The sequence below is a fragment of the Oncorhynchus kisutch genome, linkage group LG6 (assembly GCF_002021735.2).
Source record: "Oncorhynchus kisutch isolate 150728-3 linkage group LG6, Okis_V2, whole genome shotgun sequence".
Classification (NCBI taxonomy): Eukaryota; Metazoa; Chordata; class Actinopteri; order Salmoniformes; family Salmonidae; genus Oncorhynchus; species Oncorhynchus kisutch.
In genome coordinates this window covers 4,587,731-4,610,983 of record NC_034179.2, presented here as the reverse complement: position 1 = coordinate 4,610,983, position 23,253 = coordinate 4,587,731, and the positions used below count along the sequence as shown (strand labels likewise).

The 23,253-nt window shown below is 43.9% G+C and overlaps 1 protein-coding gene across 2 annotated transcripts in view; it reads right to left on the bottom strand.

Moving 5' to 3' along the window:
- tek (TEK tyrosine kinase, endothelial) overlaps positions 1-23,253 on the bottom strand; it is a 63,626-nt gene that overhangs the window by 22,463 nt on the left and 17,910 nt on the right. The window contains exons 2-13 of one of the 2 annotated variants that reach the window (XM_031826035.1): positions 18,004-18,072; positions 15,723-15,863; positions 15,334-15,513; positions 14,279-14,389; positions 11,745-11,897; positions 10,253-10,384; positions 7,182-7,319; positions 6,313-6,438; positions 6,029-6,174; positions 5,306-5,450; positions 4,872-5,030; positions 460-594 (exon numbers count right to left, since the gene is read on the bottom strand). In XM_031826035.1, the coding sequence (XP_031681895.1) occupies positions 460-594; positions 4,872-5,030; positions 5,306-5,450; positions 6,029-6,174; positions 6,313-6,438; positions 7,182-7,319; positions 10,253-10,384; positions 11,745-11,897; positions 14,279-14,389; positions 15,334-15,513; positions 15,723-15,816 (1,519 nt within the window). In that variant the 5' untranslated portion in view covers positions 15,817-15,863; positions 18,004-18,072. The remainder of the gene's footprint in view (positions 1-459; positions 595-4,871; positions 5,031-5,305; positions 5,451-6,028; positions 6,175-6,312; positions 6,439-7,181; positions 7,320-10,252; positions 10,385-11,744; positions 11,898-14,278; positions 14,390-15,333; positions 15,514-15,722; positions 15,864-18,003; positions 18,073-23,253) is intronic. The other variant, XM_031826034.1, reaches the window with a different exon arrangement.

The window sequence follows — 23,253 nt, the reverse complement described above, 5'->3', positions numbered from 1 at the left end:
GCTGGTCATTTATGAACATTTGAACATCTTGGCCATGTTCTGTTATAATCTCCACCCGGCACAGCCAGAAGAGGACTGGCCACCCCACATAGCCTGGTTCCTCTCTAGGTTTCTTCCTAGGTTTTGGCCTTTCTAGGGAGTTTTTCCTAGCCACCGTGCTTCTACACCTGCATTGCTTGCTGTTTGGGGTTTTAGGCTGGGTTTCTGTACAGCACTTTGAGATATCAGCTGATGTACAAAGGGCTATATAAATACATTTGATTTGATTTGGATACTGGGGTGGTTCTTACCCAGCATCTGAATAAGGTTACTGGGGTGGTTCTTACCCAGGTTACTGGGGTGGTTCTTACCCAGGTTACTGGGGTGGTTCTTACCCAGGTTCTTACCCAGGTCGTATGGTTCTATGGTTCTTTCAAAGCCATTCAAATTCTATGGATCGTATGGTTCTATGGTTCTCACCGAGCATCTGTGTGGAGAAACTGGCCTCTGGACCGGGAAACCCCGCCCCTCCGGCGCCATGGCGACTCAGCTGGATGAAGGTGGTGTAGTGGGTCATTGGAGACAGGTTCTCTAGCTTCACTACTGGACCAACCACTGAGAGGGAGGAAGAAAGAGAGGGGGGACAGAGAGAAAAAGAGAGGGAGGGCGAGAGAGGGGAGAGAGAGAAAGAGAGGGAGAGAGATGGGGGTGAGAAAGAGAGGGAGGGTAGAGAGAGATATATATAGAGGGAGGGAGAGAGGGGGGGGAGAGAGAGAAATAGAGGGGGAGAGAGAAATAGAGGCAGGAAGAGAGAGACGGGAGAGAGAGAAATAGAGGGAGGGAGTGAAAGAGAGTGGGGAAGAGAGAGAGAAATAGAGGGATGGAGAGAGAGAGGAGTGAGAGAGAAATAGAGGGAGGGAGGGACGGAGGGAGGGAGGGAGGGAGGGAGAGTGATAGAGGGATGAGTGAGAGAGAGGGGAGTGAGAAATAGAGGGAGGAAGAGAGAGAGTGGGGAAGAGAGAGAGAAATAGAGGGAGGAAGAGAGAGGGGAAGGAGAGTGATAGAGGGATGGATGAGAGAGAGGGGAGTGAGAAATAGAGGGAGGAAGAGAGAGAGTGGGGAAGAGAGAGAGAAATAGAGGGAGGAAGAGAGAGGGGAAGGAGAGTGATAGAGGGATGGATGAGAGAGAGGGGAGTGAGAAATAGAGGGAGGAAGAGAGAGAGTGGGGAAGAGAGAGAGAAATAGAGGGAGGAAGAGAGAGGGGAAGGAGAGTGATAGAGGGATGGATGAGAGAGAGGGGAGTGAGAAATAGAGGGAGGAAGAGAGAGAGTGGGGAAGAGAGAGAGAAATAGAGGGAGGAAGAGAGAGAGGGAGGGAGAGAGAGAGAGAGTGGGGAAGAGAGAGAGGGGAGTGAGAAATAGAGGGAGGAAGAGAGAGAGTGGGGAAGAGAGAGAGAAATAGAGGGAGGAAGAGAGAGAGGGAGGGAGAGAGAGAGAGTGGGGAAGAGAGAGAGGGACAGGGAGAGAAAATCATCACTTACATCCCTCAATGACTCCATATGATGCTGTTGCCAATAGTTTCTACAAACAAAGAAAACATACGTGGAAGGGGACATTCTAGAAGCAATGAATAGTAGTTTCCAAATCACAACAGATGATATCATTATAATTGTTCAGTACAGTCATGAAGACAAGTGGGATTCATTTCAGGAAACATTTACTGAAGCTCACAGGAACGTGATAGCTCTGTCACACTTCATGGATAACATTTAGCAAATCATTATCCTTCCTTTGAGACCAGGGACTATCAGACTAAAAGAGCTGCTCTAGGATCCCACCCCCACCACCCCTCATTACCTGGTTCCTCTCTAGGTTTCTTTCTAGGTTCTGGCAGAGCAGTTGGAGGCCACGGAAGGAGAGTTGTATGGCATTGAAGCTCGTCTGGAGGTTAGTTAACACAGTGTCCAAAGAAGGGCCAGAAGTATACAGAATGGTGTCGTCTGCGTAGAGGTGGATCAGAGAATCACCAGCCGCAAGAGCGACATCATTGAGTGGTCTGGACAACAGGCCCTCCGATTTGACACAATGAACTCTATCTGAGAAATAGTTGGTGAACCAGGTGAGGCAATCATTTGAGAAACCAAGGCTGTCGAGTCTGCCGATAAGAATGTGGTGATTGACAGAGTCGAAGGCCTTGGCCAGGTCGAAATGGTCGGTGATCTGTTTGTTAACTTGGCTTTCGAAGACCTTAGAAAGGCCGGGTAGGATAGATATAGGTCTGTAACAGTTTGGGTCTAGAGTGTCTCCCCCTTTGAAGAGGGGGCTGACCGCGTCAGCTTTCCAAACTTTTGGGATTTCAGAAGATACAAAAGAGAAGTTGAACAGGCTAGTAATAGGGGTTGCAACAATTGCGGTGATCATTTTAGAAAGAGAGGGTCCAGATTGTCTAGCCCAGCTGATTTGTAGGGGTCCAGATTTTGCAGCTCTTTCAGAACATCAGCTATCTGGATTTGGGAGAAGGAGAAATGGGGAGGCTCGGACAAGTTGCTGTGGGGGGTGCAGAGCTGTTGACCGGGTTAGGGGTAGCCAGGTGGAAAGCATGGCCAGCCGTAGATAAATGCTTATTGAAATTCGTGATTATCGTAGATTTATCAGCGGTGACAGTGTTTCCTAGCCTCAGTGCAGTGGGCAGCTGGGAGGAGGTGTTCTTATTCTCCATGGACTTTACATTGTCCCAAAACTTTTTGGAGTTCGTGCTACAGGATGAAAATTTCTGTTTGAAAAAGCTATCCTTTGCTTTCCTAACTGCCAGTATATATTGGTTCCTAACTTCCCTGAAAAGTAACATATCGCGGGGGCTATTCGAAGCTAATGCAGTACGCCACAGGATGTTTTTGTGCTGGTCAAGGGCAGTCAGGTCTGGAGTCAACCACGGGCTATATCTGTTCCTGGTTCTACATTTTTTGAACGGAGCATGCTTATTTAAGATGGTGAGGAAAGCACTTTTAAAGAATAAGCAGGCATTCTCTACTGACGGAGTGAGGTCAATATCCTTCCAGGATACCTGGGCCAGGTCGATTAGAAAGGCCTGCTCGCTGAAGTGTTTGACAGAGATGAGGGGTAGTCGTTTGACCGTGGACCCATTACGGATGCAGGCAATGAGGCAGTGATTGCTGAGATCCTGGTTGAAGACAGCAGAGGTGTATTGAGAGGGCAAGTTGGTCAGGGTGATATCTATGAGGGTGCCGTGGTGTTAAGCATATCCCATTTTAGGTCACTTAACAGTACAAACTCTGAAGATAAATGGGGTGTAATTAGTTCACACATGGTGTCCAGGGCGAAGCTGGGGGCTGAGGGGGGTCTGTGACAAGCGGCAACAGTGAGAGACTTATTTCTGGAAAGGTGGATTTTTAAAAGTAGAATCTCGAATTGTTTGGGCTCAGACCTGGATAGTATGACAGAACTCTGCAGGCTCTCTCTGCAGTAGATTGGGCACAGACCAGGATCGTATGACAGAACTCTGACCTGGATAGTATGACAGAACTCAGACCTGGATAGTATGATAGAACTCAGACCTGGATAGTATGATAGAACTCTGACCTGGATAGTATGACAGAACTCAGACCTGGATAGTATGACAGAACTCAGACCTGGATCGTATGACAGAACTCTGCAGGCTGTCTCTGCAGTAGATTGCAACTCCGCCCTCTTTGGCAGTTCCATCTTGGCGGAAAATGTTATAGTCGGGGATGGAAATTTCTGAATTTCTGGTGGCCTTCCTGAGCCAGGATTCAGACACGGCTAGGACATCAGAGTGGGCGGAGTGTACTAAAGCAGCGAATAAAGCAAACTTAGGGAGGAGGCTTCTGATGTTAACAAGCATGAACCCAAGGCTTTTACGGTTACAGAAGTCAACAAATGATAGCACCTGGGGAATAGGAGTGGAAATGGGGCCTACAGGGCCTGAATTAACCTCTACATCCCCAGAGGAAGAGAGGAGGAGTAAGATAAGGGTACGGCTAAAGGCTACAAGAACTGGTCGTCTAGTGCGTTGGGGACAAAATAAAAGGAGCCGATTTCTGGGCGTGGTAGAACAGATTCAAGGTATCACATGAATGCACATTAGACATGGCACAATTTATAGAATTGCAAGAAAATGAGCTTTTAAACCTGCAAAAAATCTCTCCACCAACAAGAGTGGTATGAACAATTGTCATAAACAGTGCTTGTGCCCATACAAATACACACGCAGGGGGGGTCACAGGATGTTCCCCAATGCTGGAGTAAAACTGTTTGGGAACTCCCGGTGTACAGTACAGGTAAGGGTTCATGTCTGTGGTAGACAGTACAGGTAAGGGTTCATGTCTATGGTAGACAGTACAGGTAAGAGTTCATGTCTGTGGTAGACAGTACAGGTAAGAGTTCATGTCTGTGGTAGACAGTATAGGTAAGAGTTCATGTCTGTGGTAGACAGTACAGGTAAGAGTTCATGTCTGTGGTAGACAGTACAGGTAAGAGTTCATGTCTGTGGTAGACAGTACAGGTAAGGGTTCATGTCTGTGGTAGACAGTACAGGTAAGAGTTCATGTCTGTGGTAGACAGTACAGGTAAGAGTTCATGTCTGTGGTAGACAGTACAGGTAAGAGTTCATGTCTGTGGTAGACAGTACAGGTAAGAGTTCATGTCTGTGGTAGACAGTACAGGTAAGAGTTCATGTCTGTGGTAGACAGTATAGGTAAGAGTTCATGTCTGTGGTAGACAGTACAGGTAAGAGTTCATGTCTGTGGTAGACAGTACAGGTAAGAGTTCATGTCTGTGGTAGACAGTACAGGTAAGGGTTCATGTCTGTGGTAGACAGTACAGGTAAGAGTTCATGTCTGTGGTGTACACTACCTTCAACGGTCTTCCATACAGAGGTATTGACCTGCTTGTAGATGACCTTGACAGAGGTCACCGGTCCGTCTCCTGTGTACGGATCCTTGTTGACCAGCACAACCAGGTGATACGGACCACTACTGTTCAACATGGGAGGATACTGGGGCATCGGAGGAACTGAGAGAAAGAGAGGAAGAGAGAAGAGAAGTGTTCAAATCCACATTCACGAAATGGAAGACATTTTCAAGAAAAATACGACGAAGGAGGAGACGAAGACGAAGGAGATGAAGTGGAAGGAGGAGACGAAGAAGGCAAAGACGAAGGAGATGAAGAGGAAGGAGGAGACGAAGAGGAAGGATGAGTCGAAGGAGTAGACAAAGACGAAGACGGAGGAGGAGACGAAGATGGAGGAGACGAAGGAGGAGGCGAAGACGAAGCAGGTTTTCTCCTACCTTTGACGTTGACCATGAACTCTCTCTCTGCCTGCCCAGCTGTAGTTTTCACCTGACAGATCCAATAACCAGTATCTCTCTCAGTGATCTTATCCACCCTGAACTTAGACGTGGTCAGGTCATTCACCATGTCAGTGTCAAATGCCTAGGGAAAACATCAATCCAACCATACAAATATAATCACATATTAGTGCTGTGAATTAAGCATTTGATAAGAAGAAATTGCTAATCGTGGTGATTGCTAATCGTGGTGATTGCTAATCGTGGTGATTGCTAATTGTGGTGAATGCTAATTGTGGTGATTGCTAATCGTGGTGATTGCTAATCGTGGTGATTGCTAATTGTGGTGATTCCTAATTGTGGTGATTGCTAATTGTGGTGATTGCTAATTGTGGTGATTGCTAATTGTGGTGATTGCTAATCGTGGTGATTGCTAATCGTGGTGATTGCTAATCGTGGTGATTGCTAATCATTGCTAATGCTAACTATTTTTGAATTATCATATAAAGAAACACATACTTAATATCCAATTTGATAATTTCTCTGCTACTTACATAGCTTGGTCCCAAATCTATTTGTGCTGTCTTGACACCGGTGTGTCTATGACCAGGAGTTGATAAGACAGCACAAACAGATGTGGGACCAGGCTAACATAACGTATAAGACAGCACAAACAGATGTGGGACCAGGCTAACATAACGTATAAGACAGATTAACACTTACATATATTCTGGTTTTGCCTGGTTTGAGGAGGATGATCTCACTGTGTAGAGGAGCTGGTTGACCCGTGGCGCTACAGTTGACAATGTACTGAACCCCAGCATTCACCTCTGTATCCATGAGGTTACTGACTACGACAGGTGGCCTGTCTAAAAGGAAACATCATCAACAACAACAACAACAATGTACTGAATTCTTCAATTCAGGGTGAATCGTAACAACATCCACATAGCTTTAAATATAATAGTGGAGAGTTTATGGAGTTGAAGTCAGTAAGTCTTTTTAACCTTCTTTCTCACAGCGAGCACCGTGTCGTCCCACACACACACAGCCACGGAACCGGTCGCAGTGTCCCTTGTCTCCACATTCACACGTCAGCCGGCAGTCAGCTCCATAGAACCCCGGAGGACAAGCTGGAGACACAGGGACAAACCCAGAAATACATGACAGTACTATCTATGAACAGCAAACCACTGTACTTTAGCAATAAGAAAGGTGATCGATTATTATAACCCCAGCCAGATAGGATACCATACTTTATGTTAGCCTGGTCCCAGATCTGATTGTGATAACTTATATTTTATGTTAGCCTGGTCCCAGATCTGATTGTGCCAACTTCTACTTTATTTTAGCCTGGTCCCAGATCTGATTGTGCCAATTTATACGTTATGTTAGCCTGGTCCCAGATCTGATTGTGCCAACTTCTACTTTATTTTAGCCTGGTCCCAGATCTGATTGTGCCAACTTCTACTTTATGTTAGCCTGGTCCCAGATCTGATTGTGCCAACTTCTACTTTATTTTAGCCTGGTCCCAGATCTGATTGTGCCAACTTCTACTTTATGTTAGCCTGGTCCCAGATCTGATTGTGCCAACTTCTACTTTATGTTAGCCTGGTCCCAGATCTCTTACCGTCATTGATGATAATGACAACCATAGGAACATAATGAGAATGATAGCATAAACTGATCTGGGACCACCAGATCACAACTTCAAAGTCCATTTTTTGGACAATGTACAGTATATCAGTGTAGAAACAATAACCTGCCCAGGGACTGCCGATTGACAAATTAGCCGGCTGGCTACAACCGTCACTTATACTGAAAAGTTGATTAATGTAAAACATTAAATAAACTCAAACATGTCCTCTCCCCTCACCTTCACTACAGTTAAATCCTCTCCAGCCAGTAGCACAGGAGCAGCCGTATGGGTCTCTCTGACAGAACACCATGGATCTGCAGTATCCATCTCTACACCACTCTTTACACGTCCTCCCAAACTTACCCTCGCCACACACTGGAAAATAAATGACACTTTGATTAGGTTTAGGGTTCATTTGGACATATGCAGAAATATAGATCAAATGTAACGTCATTCAATATGTTAACAAATACTTAAAAAGAGATCATCCTAAATATATGGACCGTGCATCATCATTAAGGCACTAAAAAAAATAATCACAAAATACTTATACGACTTATATAAGTATTATATCTATAGTGATTTATAGAGGGTCGTTTGCTTGGCTTGGCAGATCTTGGTTACTACCTACTGCCCTGACCACACCACACACGGTCAAACAAAACGGCATTCCAGCATTCTAAAGTCCAGACCAACATTCCATGGAGATTTGGAAACATTCCATAGAGCGAGATAACAGACCAAAGCACTAAATCACATGGTTCATAATCAGCCAGGATACATTTAGTAGACAATAAACCACATTCCCTTCGGGACAATAACGTTTTCTATCAAAATGAATGCCTGTAATGGGGGCGGCAGGGTGGCAGGTAGCATAGTGGTTAGAGTGTAGAGGCGGCAGGTAGCCTAGTGGTTAGAGTGTAGAGGTGGCAGGTAGCCTAGTGGTTAGAGTGTAGAGGAGGCAGGTAGCCTAGTGGTTAGAGTGTAGAGGCGGCAGGTAGCCTAGTGGTTAGAGTGTAGAGGCGGCAGGTAGCCTAGTGTTGAGTGTAGAGGTGGCAGGTAGCCTAGTGGTTAGAGTGTAGAGGAGGCAGGTAGTCTAGTGGTTAGAGTGTAGAGGAGGCAGGTAGCCTAGTGGTTAGAGTGTAGAGGTGGCAGGTAGCCTAGTGGTTAGAGTGTAGAGGCGGCAGGTAGCCTAGTGGTTAGAGTGTAGAGATGGCAGGTAGCCTAGTGGTTAGAGTGTAGAGACGGCAGGTAGCCTAGTGGTTAGAGTGTAGAGACTGCAGGTAGCCTAGTGGTTAGAGTGTAGAGGAGGCAGGTAGCCTAGTGGTTAGAGTGTAGAGGAGGCAGGTAGCCTAGTGGTTAGAGTGTAGAGGAGGCAGGGTAGCCTAGTGGTTAGAGTGTAGAGGTGGCAGGTAGCCTAGTGGTTAGAGTGTAGAGGTGGTAGGTAGACTAGTGGTTAGAGTGTAGAGGAGGCAGGTAGCCTAGTGGTTAGAGTGTAGAGGTGGCAGGTAGCCTAGTGGTTAGAGTGTAGAGGAGGCAGGTAGCCTAGTGGTTAGAGTGTAGAGGTGGCAGGTAGCCTAGTGGTTAGAGTGTAGAGGCGGCAGGTAGCCTAGTGGTTAGAGTGTAGAGGAGGCAGGAAGCCTAGTGGTTAGAGTGTAGAGGTGGCAGGTAGCCTAGTGGTTAGAGTGTAGAGGTGGCAGGTAGCCTAGTGGTTAGAGTGTAGAGGTGGTAGGTAGACTAGTGGTTAGAGTGTAGAGGTGGTAGGTAGCCTAGTGGTTAGAGTGTAGAGGTGGCAGGTAGCCTAGTGGTTAGAGTGTGGGGGGGGCAGGGTAGCCTAGTGGTTAGAGTGTAGAGGCGGCAGGTAGCCTAGTGGTTAGAGTGTAGAGACGGCAGGTAGCCTAGTGGTTAGAGTGTAGAGACGGCAGGTAGCCTAGTGGTTAGAGTGTAGAGACTGCAGGTAGCCTAGTGGTTAGAGTGTAGAGGAGGCAGGTAGCCTAGTGGTTAGAGTGTAGAGGAGGCAGGTAGCCTAGTGGTTAGAGTGTAGAGGAGGCAGGGTAGCCTAGTGGTTAGAGTGTAGAGGTGGCAGGTAGCCTAGTGGTTAGAGTGTAGAGGTGGTAGGTAGACTAGTGGTTAGAGTGTAGAGGAGGCAGGTAGCCTAGTGGTTAGAGTGTAGAGGTGGCAGGTAGCCTAGTGGTTAGAGTGTAGAGGAGGCAGGTAGCCTAGTGGTTAGAGTGTAGAGGTGGCAGGTAGCCTAGTGGTTAGAGTGTAGAGGCGGCAGGTAGCCTAGTGGTTAGAGTGTAGAGGAGGCAGGAAGCCTAGTGGTTAGAGTGTAGAGGTGGCAGGTAGCCTAGTGGTTAGAGTGTAGAGGTGGCAGGTAGCCTAGTGGTTAGAGTGTAGAGGTGGTAGGTAGACTAGTGGTTAGAGTGTAGAGGTGGTAGGTAGCCTAGTGGTTAGAGTGTAGAGGTGGCAGGTAGCCTAGTGGTTAGAGTGTAGAGACGGCAGGTAGCCTAGTGGTTAGAGTGTAGAGACGGCAGGTAGCCTAGTGGTTAGAGTGTAGAGGAGGCAGGTAGCCTAGTGGTTAGAGTGTAGAGGTGGCAGGAAGCCTAGTGATTAGTGATCATGTTTTGTCTCAGGGAGGTGAATACTTATCTAATCAAGATATATTAGTGTTTTATTATTCATTTATTACAGAGCAGTTTGTATAGATCGTTGACCAAAAATGACAATTTAAATACAATTGAATCTCACTTTGTAACACAACAAAATGTGGAAAGAGTCAAGGGGTCCAAATACTTTCTGAAGGCTCTGTACATTCACAGATAAGAGAGGTACTGTAATACTTTCTGAAGGCTCTGTACATTCACAGATAAGAGAGGTACTGTAATACTTTCTGAAGGCTCTGTACATTCACAGATAAGAGAGGTACTGTAATACTTTCTGAAGGCTCTGTACATTCACAGATAAGAGAGGTACTGTAATACTTTCTGAAGACTCTGTACATTCACAGATAAGAGAGGTACTGTAATACTTTCTGAAGGCTCTGTACATTCACAGATAAGAGAGGTACTGTAATACTTTCTGAAGACTCTGTACATTCACAGATAAGAGATGTACTGTAATTGCCTTGAGCATTTACAGAAACGTTGAATAATTGTCCCTGTCAAATAAATAGAATAAATATAATTAAATGATGTGCTTTTTACCAACTGGGAAAACATAGTGACACACATGCAGAACTCTCCGGTACAGTTACATGTATAGCTAGTACAGATACAGGGATACCCTGATAGAGGAAGGGATGTTTTTACCAGTTTCACAGGTGTGTCCCTTGAAACCGGGTGGACAGATACACTCTCCTGTCTCGTCATGACAGACCCCTCCGTTGGAGCACCGAGGACAGCTATGTTCACAGCTCGGACCCCACAGGCCAGGCTTACATTCTAGGATTCAATCATAAAACACTCGTTAGGAAACAAATTCTCTAGGCTAAAGGGGAAAATCTTTTGGTCTGCAATGGATACATTTTACTTGGGTTGAGTCCATTCTAAATGGTCAATTGAATTTCCAATGTAGTTATCAGATGAAGTTTTCACAAAGAACTGACATATCAAAAACAGGTTGTTTTGGTAGAATAAGCAACATTGGGTAGTACTACAGTAGTACTGGGTAGAAGTAGAACTTATAGTAGTATTGAGTAGTACTACAGTAGTACTGGGTAGTACTACAGTAGTACTGGGTAGAAGTAGAACTTACAGTAGTATTGAGTAGTACTACAGTAGTACTGGGTAGTACTACAGTAGTACTGGGTAGAAGTAGAACTTACAGTAGTATTGAGTAGTACTACAGTAGTATTGGGTAGTACTACAGTAGTATTGGGTAGTACTACAGTAGTACTGGGTAGAAGTAGAACTTACAGTAGTATTGAGTAGTACTACAGTAGTATTGGGTAGTACTACAGTAGTACTGGGTAGAAGTAGAACTTACAGTAGTATTGAGTAGTACTACAGTAGTATTGGGTAGTACTACAGTAGTACTGGGTAGAAGTAGAACTTACAGTAGTATTGAGTAGTACTACAGTAGTATTGGGTAGTACTACAGTAGTACTGGGTAGAAGTAGAACTTATAGTAGTATTGAGTAGTACTACAGTAGTATTGGGTAGTACTACAGTAGTACTGGGTAGTACTACAGTAGTACTGGGTAGAAGTAGAACTTACAGTAGTATTGGGTAGTACTACAGTAGTACTGGGTAGTACTACAGTAGTACTGGGTAGAAGTAGAACTTACAGTAGTATTGAGTAGTACTACAGTAGTATTGGGTAGTACTACAGTAGTACTGGGTAGAAGTAGAACTTACAGTAGTATTGAGTAGTACTACAGTAGTATTGGGTAGTACTACAGTAGTACTGGGTAGAAGTAGAACTTACAGTAGTATTGAGTAGTACTACAGTAGTATTGGGTAGTACTACAGTAGTACTGAGTAGTACTACAGTAGTATTGGGTAGTACTACAGTAGTACTGGGTAGAAGTAGAACTTACAGTAGTATTGAGTAGTACTACAGTAGTATTGGGTAGTACTACAGTAGTATTGTGTAGAAGTAGAACTTACAGTAGTATTGAGTAGTACTACAGTAGTATTGGGTAGTACTACAGTAGTATTGTGTAGAAGTAGAACTTACAGTAGTATTGAGTAGTACTACAGTAGTATTGGGTAGTACTACAGTAGTATTGTGTAGAAGTAGAACTTACAGTAGTATTGAGTAGTACTACAGTAGTATTGGGTAGTATTGTGCAGTACTAACTTCTGACGATGAGCCTGGTGATGGCTGATGTGGGCTTGGCTCCAGCGATGGACCTGGCTGTGTAGAGACCTGCGTCTGAGGACTTCACTCCGAGGACGGGGTAAACGAGGATGTCTGGGATCTCATTCTTAGGCACTGAGTGGATGAAGGAGCCTGGAAGAGACAGTACGTTTTACTGAGAAGGAGTCCGGTGATCCGTATTAACATGAGGAGTTGAATATTGTTGACCCATAGGCTGTATGTGAATATTGTTGACCCGTAGGTTGTATGTGAATGTGACTAGGTAACACCAGTCAGCTGAATGCTATAAAATAAAGGTAGCTAGGCAATAAATGTGTGTTTGTTTTCATGAGTTAGGTAGCTAGCTAACTAGTCAGCTAACGTAAAGTTATACCAGTCAGATGACAGCTAAGGTTGGTTAGGTAGCTATATCGGGGCGGCAGGGTAGCCTAGTGGTTAGAGCGTTGGACTAGTAACCGTAAGGTTTTAAGTTCATATCCCCGAGCTGACAAGGTACAAATCTGTCGTTCTGCCCCTGAACAGGCACTTAACCCACTGTTCCTAGACCAGTTAACCCACTGTTCCTAGACCAGTTAACCCACTGCTCCTAGACCAGTTAACCCACTGTTCCTAGACCAGTTAACCCACTGTTCCTAGACCAGTTAACCCCACTGTTCCTAGGCCAGTTAACCCACTGTTCCTAGGTCAGTTAACCCACTGTTCCTAGGCCAGTTAACCCACTGTTCCTAGACCAGTTAACCCACTGTTCCTAGACCAGTTAACCCACTGTTCCTAGACCAGTTAACCCCACTGTTCCTAGACCAGTTAACCCACTGTTCCTAGACCAGTTAACCCACTGTTCCTAGACCAGTTAACCCCACTGTTCCTAGACCAGTTAACCCACTGTTCCTAGACCAGTTAACCCCACTGTTCCTAGACCAGTTAACCCCACTGTTCCTAGGCCAGTTAACCCACTGTTCCTAGACCAGTTAACCCACTGTTCCTAGGTCAGTTAACCCACTGTTCCTAGGCCAGTTAACCCACTGTTCCTAGACCAGTTAACCCACTGTTCCTAGACCAGTTAACCCACTGTTCCTAGACCAGTTAACCCACTGTTCCTAGACCAGTTAACCCACTGTTCCTAGACCAGTTAACCCACTGTTCCTAGACCAGTTAACCCACTGTTCCTAGACCAGTTAACCCACTGTTCCTAGACCAGTTAACCCACTGTTCCTAGACCAGTTAACCCACTGTTCCTAGACCAGTTAACCCACTGTTCCTAGACCAGTTAACCCACTGTTCCTAGGCCATTATTGAAAATAAGAATTTGTTCTGAACTGACTTGCCTCGTTAAATAAAAATATTTAGCCATGTAAGGTTTTTCATATAAGGCTGAAGTCATCATGTGTAAACTGCTGATCTGTAATCGGAGCACAAATAGTCAAGCAAACATCATCGGCTGCTATGATGGCCAGTTAACATGAACTAGCTAGCTGGGTAACGTTAGCCGACGTAAAACTATAGCTACCGTGTATGGCCAGTTCATGCACCACAATGCATCATACTTTCTTACGCACAACATAACTAGTTAACATTAGTTACATTAAATTTAAAACCACCAAACTTTGGGAAACTGACACGGTGCTCAAGTTCATTTGCATTGCACAGACCAGGCTGTGGTAAGGAAAAACACTGCAGTTAGCTATGCTACATTTCTTCAACTAAGAACAACCACGACCACAACACAAACCATAGCCGAGAAATCAAATTGCTTTGTTAAGAAATAGTAAGCTAGTTATGAATTGCATATACAGTGCATTCGGAAAGTATTCAGACCCATAGATTTTTTTCCACATTTTATTACCTTACAGCCTTATTCTAAAATGGATTAAATAGTTTTTTTTCTTCTCCTGAGGTTCTTGTAAGTATAAAAGCAAAGCTTTCTTTCATTAGATTTTTTAAAAATCACGAAAAGGTTTCGTAACGGTATAATATCTTACTGTGGTGTATGAAGAAACCAATACTTTACCCTGTATACGGTACAAATTACATTACTGTGGAAGCACCTTCTGTTTGAGAAGGTTTGAATCCTAAGCAACCTGCCTACACATAGTTTGAAGTACAATACCAACGTAGCTACAGTAGCAGGTCAAAGCTGTGTGATGGAAAAACCTTGGTAGAGTATGGGTGGAGCAGGCATTGTGGTGCTCATGTTCATTTCTTTATTTTTAGGTGTAACGGATGTGAAACGGCTAGCTAGTTAGCGGTGGTGCGCGCTAAATAGCGTTTCAGTCGGTGACGTCACTTGCTCTGCAAGGGCCGCGGCTTTTGTGGAGCGATGGGTAAAGATGCTTCGTGGGTGACTGTTGTTGATGTGTGCAGACGGTCCTGGTTCGCGCCCGGGTATGGGCGATGGGACGGTCTAAAGTTATACTGTTACATAGGCTTCAATGCCTATTCTCACTTAAAATGTATTATTAGGTTTAAGGTTAGGATCAAATATAACTAGTTAGGCTACATACTGAAAGGTTTACCATTCTTGTAGATGACTGCGTCCTCTGCAAACACTTTCCTGCGTGTGAAAGAGATGTTGACATCTTCTCCTATGCTGACTGTGATGGTCAGGGACTCTGGCAGGAATGCAGCTAGGGGAAAATATAAACACAATGGTAGAATACGAAACAGACAGCAGAAACCAGGAAACACAGCAGAAACCAGGAAACAGACAGCAGAAACCAGGAAACAGACAGCAGAAACCAGGAAACACAGCAGAAACCAGGAAACAGACAGCAGAAACCAGGAAACACAGCAGAAACCAGGAAACACAGCAGAAACCAGGAAACACAGCAGAAACCAGGAAACAGACAGCAGAAACCAGGAAACAGACAGCAGAAACCAGGAAACACAGCAGAAACCAGGAAACACAGCAGAAACCAGGAAACACAGCAGAAACCAGGAAACACAGCAGAAACCAGGAAACAGACAGCAGAAACCAGGAAACACAGAAGAAACCAGGAAACACAGCAGAAACCAGGAAACACAGAAGAAACCAGGAAACACAGCAGTCTGGAAGAGTTCTCCAATAATGCTTAGTTTTCTGCTAGATTTAAGTAATTGTTGTGTAACTTTTTCTGTCACGTAGTCCACAAATATTAAATAAACAGCGAACAGAAATAATGTTATTGTAACTCCCTAATGAAAACAATCAAAGCCAAACAGACAGAAAGGTGGGGGGGGGATTAATGGTGGCACAGTTTTGCTGTGACTTCGCCGTGTGACTTAGGGTCCAGAAAGGAAGGCATCAGGCAAACAAACAGTCTGACAGGAAGAAGATGCCCACGTACCAGAAATCAACCCCGCTGTCTGTCTGTAGGCTTGACATTGTTTTGCGTTTCATTAGGGAGTCGGAATAACAGTTTATCATGCCAAAACAGAATGTGGCAGAAAACATGTCAATGGGGAACTTGTTTAATTTAAAACTTGTTTAACTTAGGAGCCACCGAAAACCTCAAAAACATAACAGATTTTTTTTTGCCTATAGAAAACACAGAACTGTACAATCTAGAACACAATATCAATGCGTTATTACCTTCATTCAGCATCTTGTAAGTATATATCTGATTTTTGTCACTCTTTCTGGCCCTGCAGTAGAATTCTCCAAAGATATCACTGCGAGTTTTCCATTCGATCTTGGAGGCATGGTGGTAGGCTGTATCAGGGCTGACAGGCAGGCTCTGTGGGTGGGTCAGGGGGAAGTCACGGCCCATGCCTAACGGAAATGTACATGTTCAAAATGTGTTGGAAATACAATAACTACACCATAACACATTTTAATGTAACAAGAAAGTGTATGGTAAACAACAACAAAAAAGTCTACAAATTTCAACTGTAATTGGAAACATTGACATGCCAACGGAACATGTTAGAATTTGCAAACGGAAATGTGTTCATCTTGTGTGAAAGTCCCATCCTCATTACCCAGGGTACTGCTGGAGCTGGATGTAACAATGTCCTGCCGGGAGGTCCAGTCACTACTGACACAATGGAGGGAGGAGTCTGATGATGTCACCATGGGGTCAGGGTTCACCAAGGTCAGGTCCGCTATGTCTAGGGCATCACCTGGGACAGACAGACAGACAGAGACACACCATTTACAAAAGGAGATAAGTATCAGAGATAATAAAACACAAGACAAAGTGAAAAGAAATTGTTTATTTGGTTGGGCTATGACATCATTAGTAAACAAAGGTGTACAGTTTCCCATCATTGACCTCTACATGATATTGGGGACATTAGTATCAGTAACACATTAACCTCTACATGATATTGGGGACATTAGTATCAGTGTGACACATTGACCTCTACATGATATTGGGGACATTGTATCACCAGTGGTGTTGATGCTGGTGTGTGTTATCCACGGTGAAAGAATCATGAGACGTATACAAACACCGTGTCTGATTGAATTTTTAGATACTACTGCACTGTTGGAGCTAGGAACACAAGCATTTAGTTAGATATTACTGTACTGTTGGAGCTAGGAACACAAGCATTTAGTTAGATATTACTGCACTGTTGGAGCTAGGAACACAAGCATTTAGTTAGGTACTACTGCACTGTTGGAGCTAGGAACACAAGCATTTAGTTAGATACTACGGTACTGTTGGAGCTAGGAACACAAGCATTTAGTTAGATATTACTGCACTGTTGGAGCTAGGAACACAAGCATTTAGTTAGATATTACTGCACTGTTGGAGCTAGGAACACAAGCATTTAGTTAGATACTACGGTACTGTTGGAGCTAGGAACACAAGCATTTAGTTAGATATTACTGCACTGTTGGAGCTAGGAACACAAGCATTTAGTTAGATACTACGGTACTGTTGGAGCTAGGAACACAAGCATTTAGTTAGATATTTCTGCACTGTTGGAGCTAGGAACGCAAGCATTTAGCTAGATATTACTTCACTGTTGGAGCTAGGAACGCAAGCATTTAGCTAGATATTACTTCACTGTTGGAGCTAGGAACACAAGCATTTAGCTAGATATTACTGCACTGTTGGAGCTAGGAACACAAGCATTTAGTTAGATATTACTGCACTGTTGGAGCTAGGAACACAAGCATTTAGTTAGATATTACTGCACTGTTGGAGCTAGAAACACAAGCATTTAGCTACACCCGCAAAAACATCTGCTAAATATATATATGTGATCAATACAATTTGATTTGATTTACTCTCTATACTGATACACTTTATATACACTTAGAACAAACAGATCTGAGACCAGGCTTTGTACTTTCTGGTATCATTCAAAACAGAACATACAGATCTGAGACCAGGCTTTGTACTTTCTGGTATCATTCAAAACAGAACATACAGATCTGAGACCAGGCTTTGTACTTTCTGGTATCATTCAAAACAGAACATACAGATCTGAGACCAGGCTTTGTACTTTATGGTATCATTCAAGACAGCACAAACAGATCTGAGACCAGGCTTTGTACTTTCTGGTATCATTCAAAACAGAACATACAGATCTGAGACCAGGCTTTGTACTTTATGGTATCATTCAAGACAGCACAAACAGATCTGAGACCAGGCTTTGTACTTTATGGTATCATTCAAAACAGAACATACAGATCTGAGACCAGGCTTTGTACTTTATGGTATCATTCAAGACAGCACAAACAGATCTGAGACCAGGCATTGTACGGTATGGTATCATTCAAGACAGAACATACAGATCTGAGACCAGGCTTTGTACTTTATGGTATCATTCAAGACAGCACAAACAGATCTGAGACCAGGCTTTGTACTTTATGGTATCATTCAAGACAGAACATACAGATCTGGGAATGTTGTAACATACTGATTTAACTTTCCATTTATAGTATTTTATAAATGGATCTGATGGCATTAGTAGAAAGGATGACTAGTTTTATAACACATCTTCAAATATAACGAATTGGAACACAAAAGCACTCAATCCACATGGTTGGGGATAAATACATAGCCAAACGAAGACATAAGAAGGCACAGTATATGGGTCTGTGTGAATGTGTTGTGATGGAAAAGTGTGGTGTTTAAGTGAGTGAGAAAGGAAATGGTTTCATATCCCAGAACCGGTGTGTGTCTGTTGAGCGAAAGAGCTTTTCAATGTTGTTCCAGATGAGGGATATACATTTTATAATGATTTATACATCTACATTCTCCTATGGTGACGGAACGGTACCCAACCCTATACCCTAGACACCCACCTGAGAGACCCTAAAGAGGAAGTCCGTATTTGTTTTATGGTTTTATGGTCCTTCTGTAATGTAAGTTGCCTGTATGCAGCCAAAACAGAAAGAGAAATGTGGTTAGAGACCTACTAGAGCAGCACAGCGCCGTCCAGACTGAGCCTGCCTGACAGGGTTGATCCTATAAATCCAGAGCCCCCTGATACGAGCATTTCCAAGGAAGTTTTCCCAAGCCACTGTGCTCCTACACCTGCATTGCTTGCTGTTTGGGGGTTTTAGGCTGGTCGGTTTCTGTACAGCACTTTGAGATATCAGCTGATGTAAGAAGGGCTTTATCAAATAAATGTGATTGAAGTTTGATTGATAGGAGAGCATAATATACAAGGTATTATATACAAATATAGTGGGGATTCCGGTGGGGTGCCCCCCACCCAGGTTGTGCTGTTAACACTGGCTGCAGTAACCCATGAGGAGGGGGCACACCTGGACAATCAGAGAGGGGGACAAATTATTGTGACCTTGGTGACACTAAATAACCAAAAGGTCACAACGGGGGGGGGGGGGGGACCAGCGTGTGTGTGTGTGTTTCAGGGGAACGGGGGTGGATCTGATCTCCATCACCTAGGACTGGACAATGGTTAATCAAATCTCCCCATTTTTGTCAATTTTGCTCAATCTTGCTTTCTCAAACAACTGTATATACGTTCGTACATTTATTTGACTCTTTGCAAACTGCGGACCCTGTATATACTGTACTCTATATTATCTACTGCATCCTTATGTAATACATGTATCACTAGCCACCTTAACTATGCCACTTTGTTTACATATTCATCTCATATGTATATACTGTACTCGATATCATCTACTGTATCTTGCCTATGCTGCTCTGTACCATCACTCATTCATATATCTTTATGTACATATTCTTTATCCCCTTACACTGTGTATAAGACAGTAGTTTTGGAATTGTTAGTTAGATTACTTGTTGGATTATTACTGCATTGTCGGAACTAGAAGCACAAGCATTTCGCTACACTCGCATTAACATCTGCTAACCATGTGTATGTGACAAATAAAATTTCATTTGATTTGATTGGATTTAAATCAGGTCCTTTCTGGAGTTGGGATGGAACAACCGTTGAGCGTCTGAGCTTATGGTTGTTTGTAGGGGGAAAGGTGTGTGTGTGTGTGTGTGTGTGTGTGTGTGTGTGTGTGTGTGTGTGTGTGTGTGTGTGTGTGTGTGTGTGTGTGTGTGTGTGTGTGTGTGTGTGTGTGTGTGTGTGTGTGTGTGTGTGTGTGTGTGTGGGATGAATCACAATAATTGTTTGCTAAAATAATCATTATTGCTTGACAATAATGTAATGCTGTAATGGTAATACTGCTTATAGGTAACAATCATTTGCATGAACTGCCGACATTACCTTATATTAATTGTTAATTATGGAAATTATATATTTTTGAATATATATATTGTTTTTTAATAGCTACAGTTGAAGTCGGAAGTGTACATACACCTTAGCCAAATACATTCTAACTCCTGACATTTAATCCGAGTAAAAATTCCCTGTTTGACTTTGTTGTCCTTAAGCCATTTTGCCACAACTTTGGAAGTATGCTTGGTGTTATTGTTCATTTGGAAGACCCATTTGCAACCAAGATTTAACTTCCTGACTGATGTCTTGAGATGTTACCTCAATATATCCACATAATTTTCCTTCCACATGATGCCATCTATTTTGTGAAGTGCACCAGTCCCTCCTGCAGCAAAGCACCCCTACAACATGATTTAAATCCACCTCTTGATGTCAGCCATCCTCTTCAGCGCTATCTTATTTATGTGCATGTATCCATGTATGTACGACATAACATATTAACGTTTGGTGTGGTCACATAAGACAGAACGTTACTTAAGACTAAAATGAAAGGAGGGTGAATGGACGTATAAAGTGAACGTCTAGCAACTCGAAGGTTGCTTGTTCGAATTTCGAATTTGTTCGAATTTGTTCGAATTTGTTACTTTGCAACTACTTAGCATGTTAGCTAACCCTTCCTCTGACCTTAGCTCCAGAGGTGGCACCACAGGTTCAAAAGTGGTGTGGGAAAATGAATGTGTGTCTTTTTCTCATGACCTGGTCAGGTAAAGCTCTGGTTCGTACGCTACTGTATGACAGGGTCCAATGGTAATGTGTTTTCCTCACTGGTCCAACCCGGGCCAGTTTCGCCAAAAATCTCCTGGGTGAAAATATTTTCATCTGGTCCGGACGTGGTGTAGTTTTGAAATGCATATGGGATCATGCTTTCTCTCTATATTCAGATATTAAAAGGCTACATTTGGTTGTTATGATATGTATAATGAGCTGTGTAATATAATTTAGCGAGTCATTACTCTATTCTTTAGAATTGCATTGTATTAATTGCATATTTTTTTTTTTTCAAAATAAGACACTGCCCCTTTAAGACAACTGTGTTCCAAAAGAGAGATCGTCATGGCTACAGTAGGCTAGCTAAAGTGTATTTTTGTAGCTTTACTTTTTGCACACTATCAACAGTAGCCAGCATATTGCTAGTATGTTCACTGTTGAAAAGTTTACTTGTAAATCACTTTCCCCTAAAATAAACATGCCCAAATGAATAGATTGATGGGCAATTAGCTTTGCTCAGAACAGCTAGCGTGTGCTGTGCGAACGTAGCAATCAACTTCTGTATTGCTCGAGTACTCGAAAGTTGTGACTCGTGGGAGCGTAGTGGTGCTTGAATGAACAACCACTCACATTGCTCAAATACAAATAGCATGACTTTTCTGGGTCTTCAATGGTAGACTGCAACAGAGCATGTAAAAGTTGACCTGGAAAACAAATTAGCGGCCCCACACCAGATTGAAAAGTACTGAGGGAAATGCCGTCTCGCCTTTCTGGCAGCTCTGCACCTAGCGAACATTAGCGTGAGCTACCTAGCTAACCTTAGCCACAACGAATTGGAATTCCCAACATATCATACATACTGCAAATTCATAACATATTGTAAGAATTGCATGATGGACATGCACAAATTAATACATACCATATCATACCAAACATAAAATATCATAGTCATGTGAGTGTCTCAGATTTCCGTATACTATTTTACGTCTACCCCTGAGTCCAGGTTGGATGTAGCGACCCTGACAGGTTATCAGCCCGATCACATCCATCATCATTAGTTGTAGTACAATCAGGTAATACATGCAGTCTGTGATGGTTCCCTTCCTTCCCCCTGTGTTTAACCCTAATGTATCAGAGTTAATTTCATGGAGACCATGGTGAGACCATACCCATCTGAACGCAATTGACTCGTTGCCAGTTTTCCGTCCGGCAGCCATTGTTACTAAGAGCACCAATTTATTTTTGTCTCACATATAAAGATGGAAGCATCTGAGATTAATCTGCATTGTTCAAAACAAAATGCCAATGCAGTGTCATAGCGCTGACATGACCATGACCAGAACCATTCCTCTAGCTGTAAATCAGCAACAGCTCTACTCTCCTTTCAAGTGACTAGTGGGGGATATCCATCCACCTAAAGTACACTGACCAGTTGGTCAGGCAGGAATGATGGGTCAGTGTTTCAAAGCTGTTCTGGCTTTGCCTGTTATCTGTCTCTGAGCTAGCTGTGATTTACAACTGGTGGAGGATGAGAGAGCACAGCACAGAGAACGAGAGAGAGAGAGTAGTGAGAGAGAGAGAGAGAGAGAGAGAAATACAGAGACAGACAGAGAGCGCGAGAGAGAGAGAGAGAGAGAGAGAGAGAGAGAGAGAAATCCATGATGTACACAATAAGTGTGCAGTTAAAATTGGCAAAAAAAACACTGGTTTCTTTTGTCAGGGCTGGGGGATGAGACAGGGATGAAGCTTGAGCCCCACACTTCAACATACATGGGCCTCCCGAGTTTCGCAGCAGTCTAAGGAACTGGAGTGCTTGAGGCGTCACTACAGACCCAGGTTCAATCCCAGGCTGTGTCACAGCCAGCCATGACCGAGAGCACAATTGGACCAGCATCGCCCGGGTTAGAAGACGGTTTGGCTGGGTGGGCTTTACTTGGCTCATCGCTCTCTAGCAACTCCTTGTGGCGAGCCAGGTACCTGCAGGCTGACTTCAGTTGTCAGTTGGACGGTGTTTCCTCTGACACATCGGTGTCGCTGGCTACCGGGTTAAGCGGGCAGGTGTTAAGAAGCACGGTTAGAGGATGCATAACTCCACCTTCGCCTCTCCCGAGCCAGTTGGGGAGTTGCAGTGATGAGACAAGATTGTAATTGGATATCATTGAAAAAGAGGGTGAAAATACCCCAGAAAAAGCATATACAATACGTATTATTTTTCCAAAATCATTGGCATTAATATGGAGTTGGTTCCCCCTTTGCTGTTATAACAGCCTCCACTCTTCTGGGAAGGCTTTCCACTAGATGTTGGAACATCGCTGCGGGGACTAGCTTCCATTCAGCCACAAGAGCATTAGTGAGGTAGGGCACTGATGTTGGGCAATTCCAATTCATCCCAAAGGTGTTCGATGGGGTTGAGGTCAGGGCTTTGTGCAGGCCAGTCAAGTTCTTTCACACAGAACTCGACAAACCATTTCTGTATGGACCTCACTCTGTGCATGGGGCATTGTCTTGCTGAAATAGGAAATGGCCTTCCCCAAACTGTTGCCACAAAGTTGGAAGCACAGAATCGTCTAGAATGTCATTGTATGCTGTAGCGTTAAGATTTCCCTTCACTGGAACTAAAGGGCCTGAAGCAAACAATGAAACAGCCCCAGGCCATTATTCCTCCTCCACCAAACTTTACACTAGGCATTTGGGCAAGTAGCGTTCTCCTGGCATCCACCAAACCCAGATTCATTCATCAGACTGCCAGATGGTGAAGCGTGAGTCATTACTCCAGAGAACAGGTTTCCCCTGCTCCAGAGAACAGGTTTCCACTGCTCCAGAGAACACGTTTCCACTGCTCCAGAGAACAGGTTTCCACTGCTCCAGAGAACAGGTTTCCCCTGCTCCAGAGAACAGGTTTCCCCTGCTCCAGAGAACACGTTTCCACTGCTCCAGAGAACAGGTTTCCACTGCTCCAGAGAACAGGTTTCCCCTGCCCCAGAGAACACGTTTCCACTGCTCCAGAGTCCAATGGCAGTGAGCTTTACACTACTTCAGCCGACGCTTGGTGATCTTATGCTTGTGTGCGGCTGCTTGGCCACGGAAACCCATTTCATGAAGCTCCCGACGTTGGACAAATTAT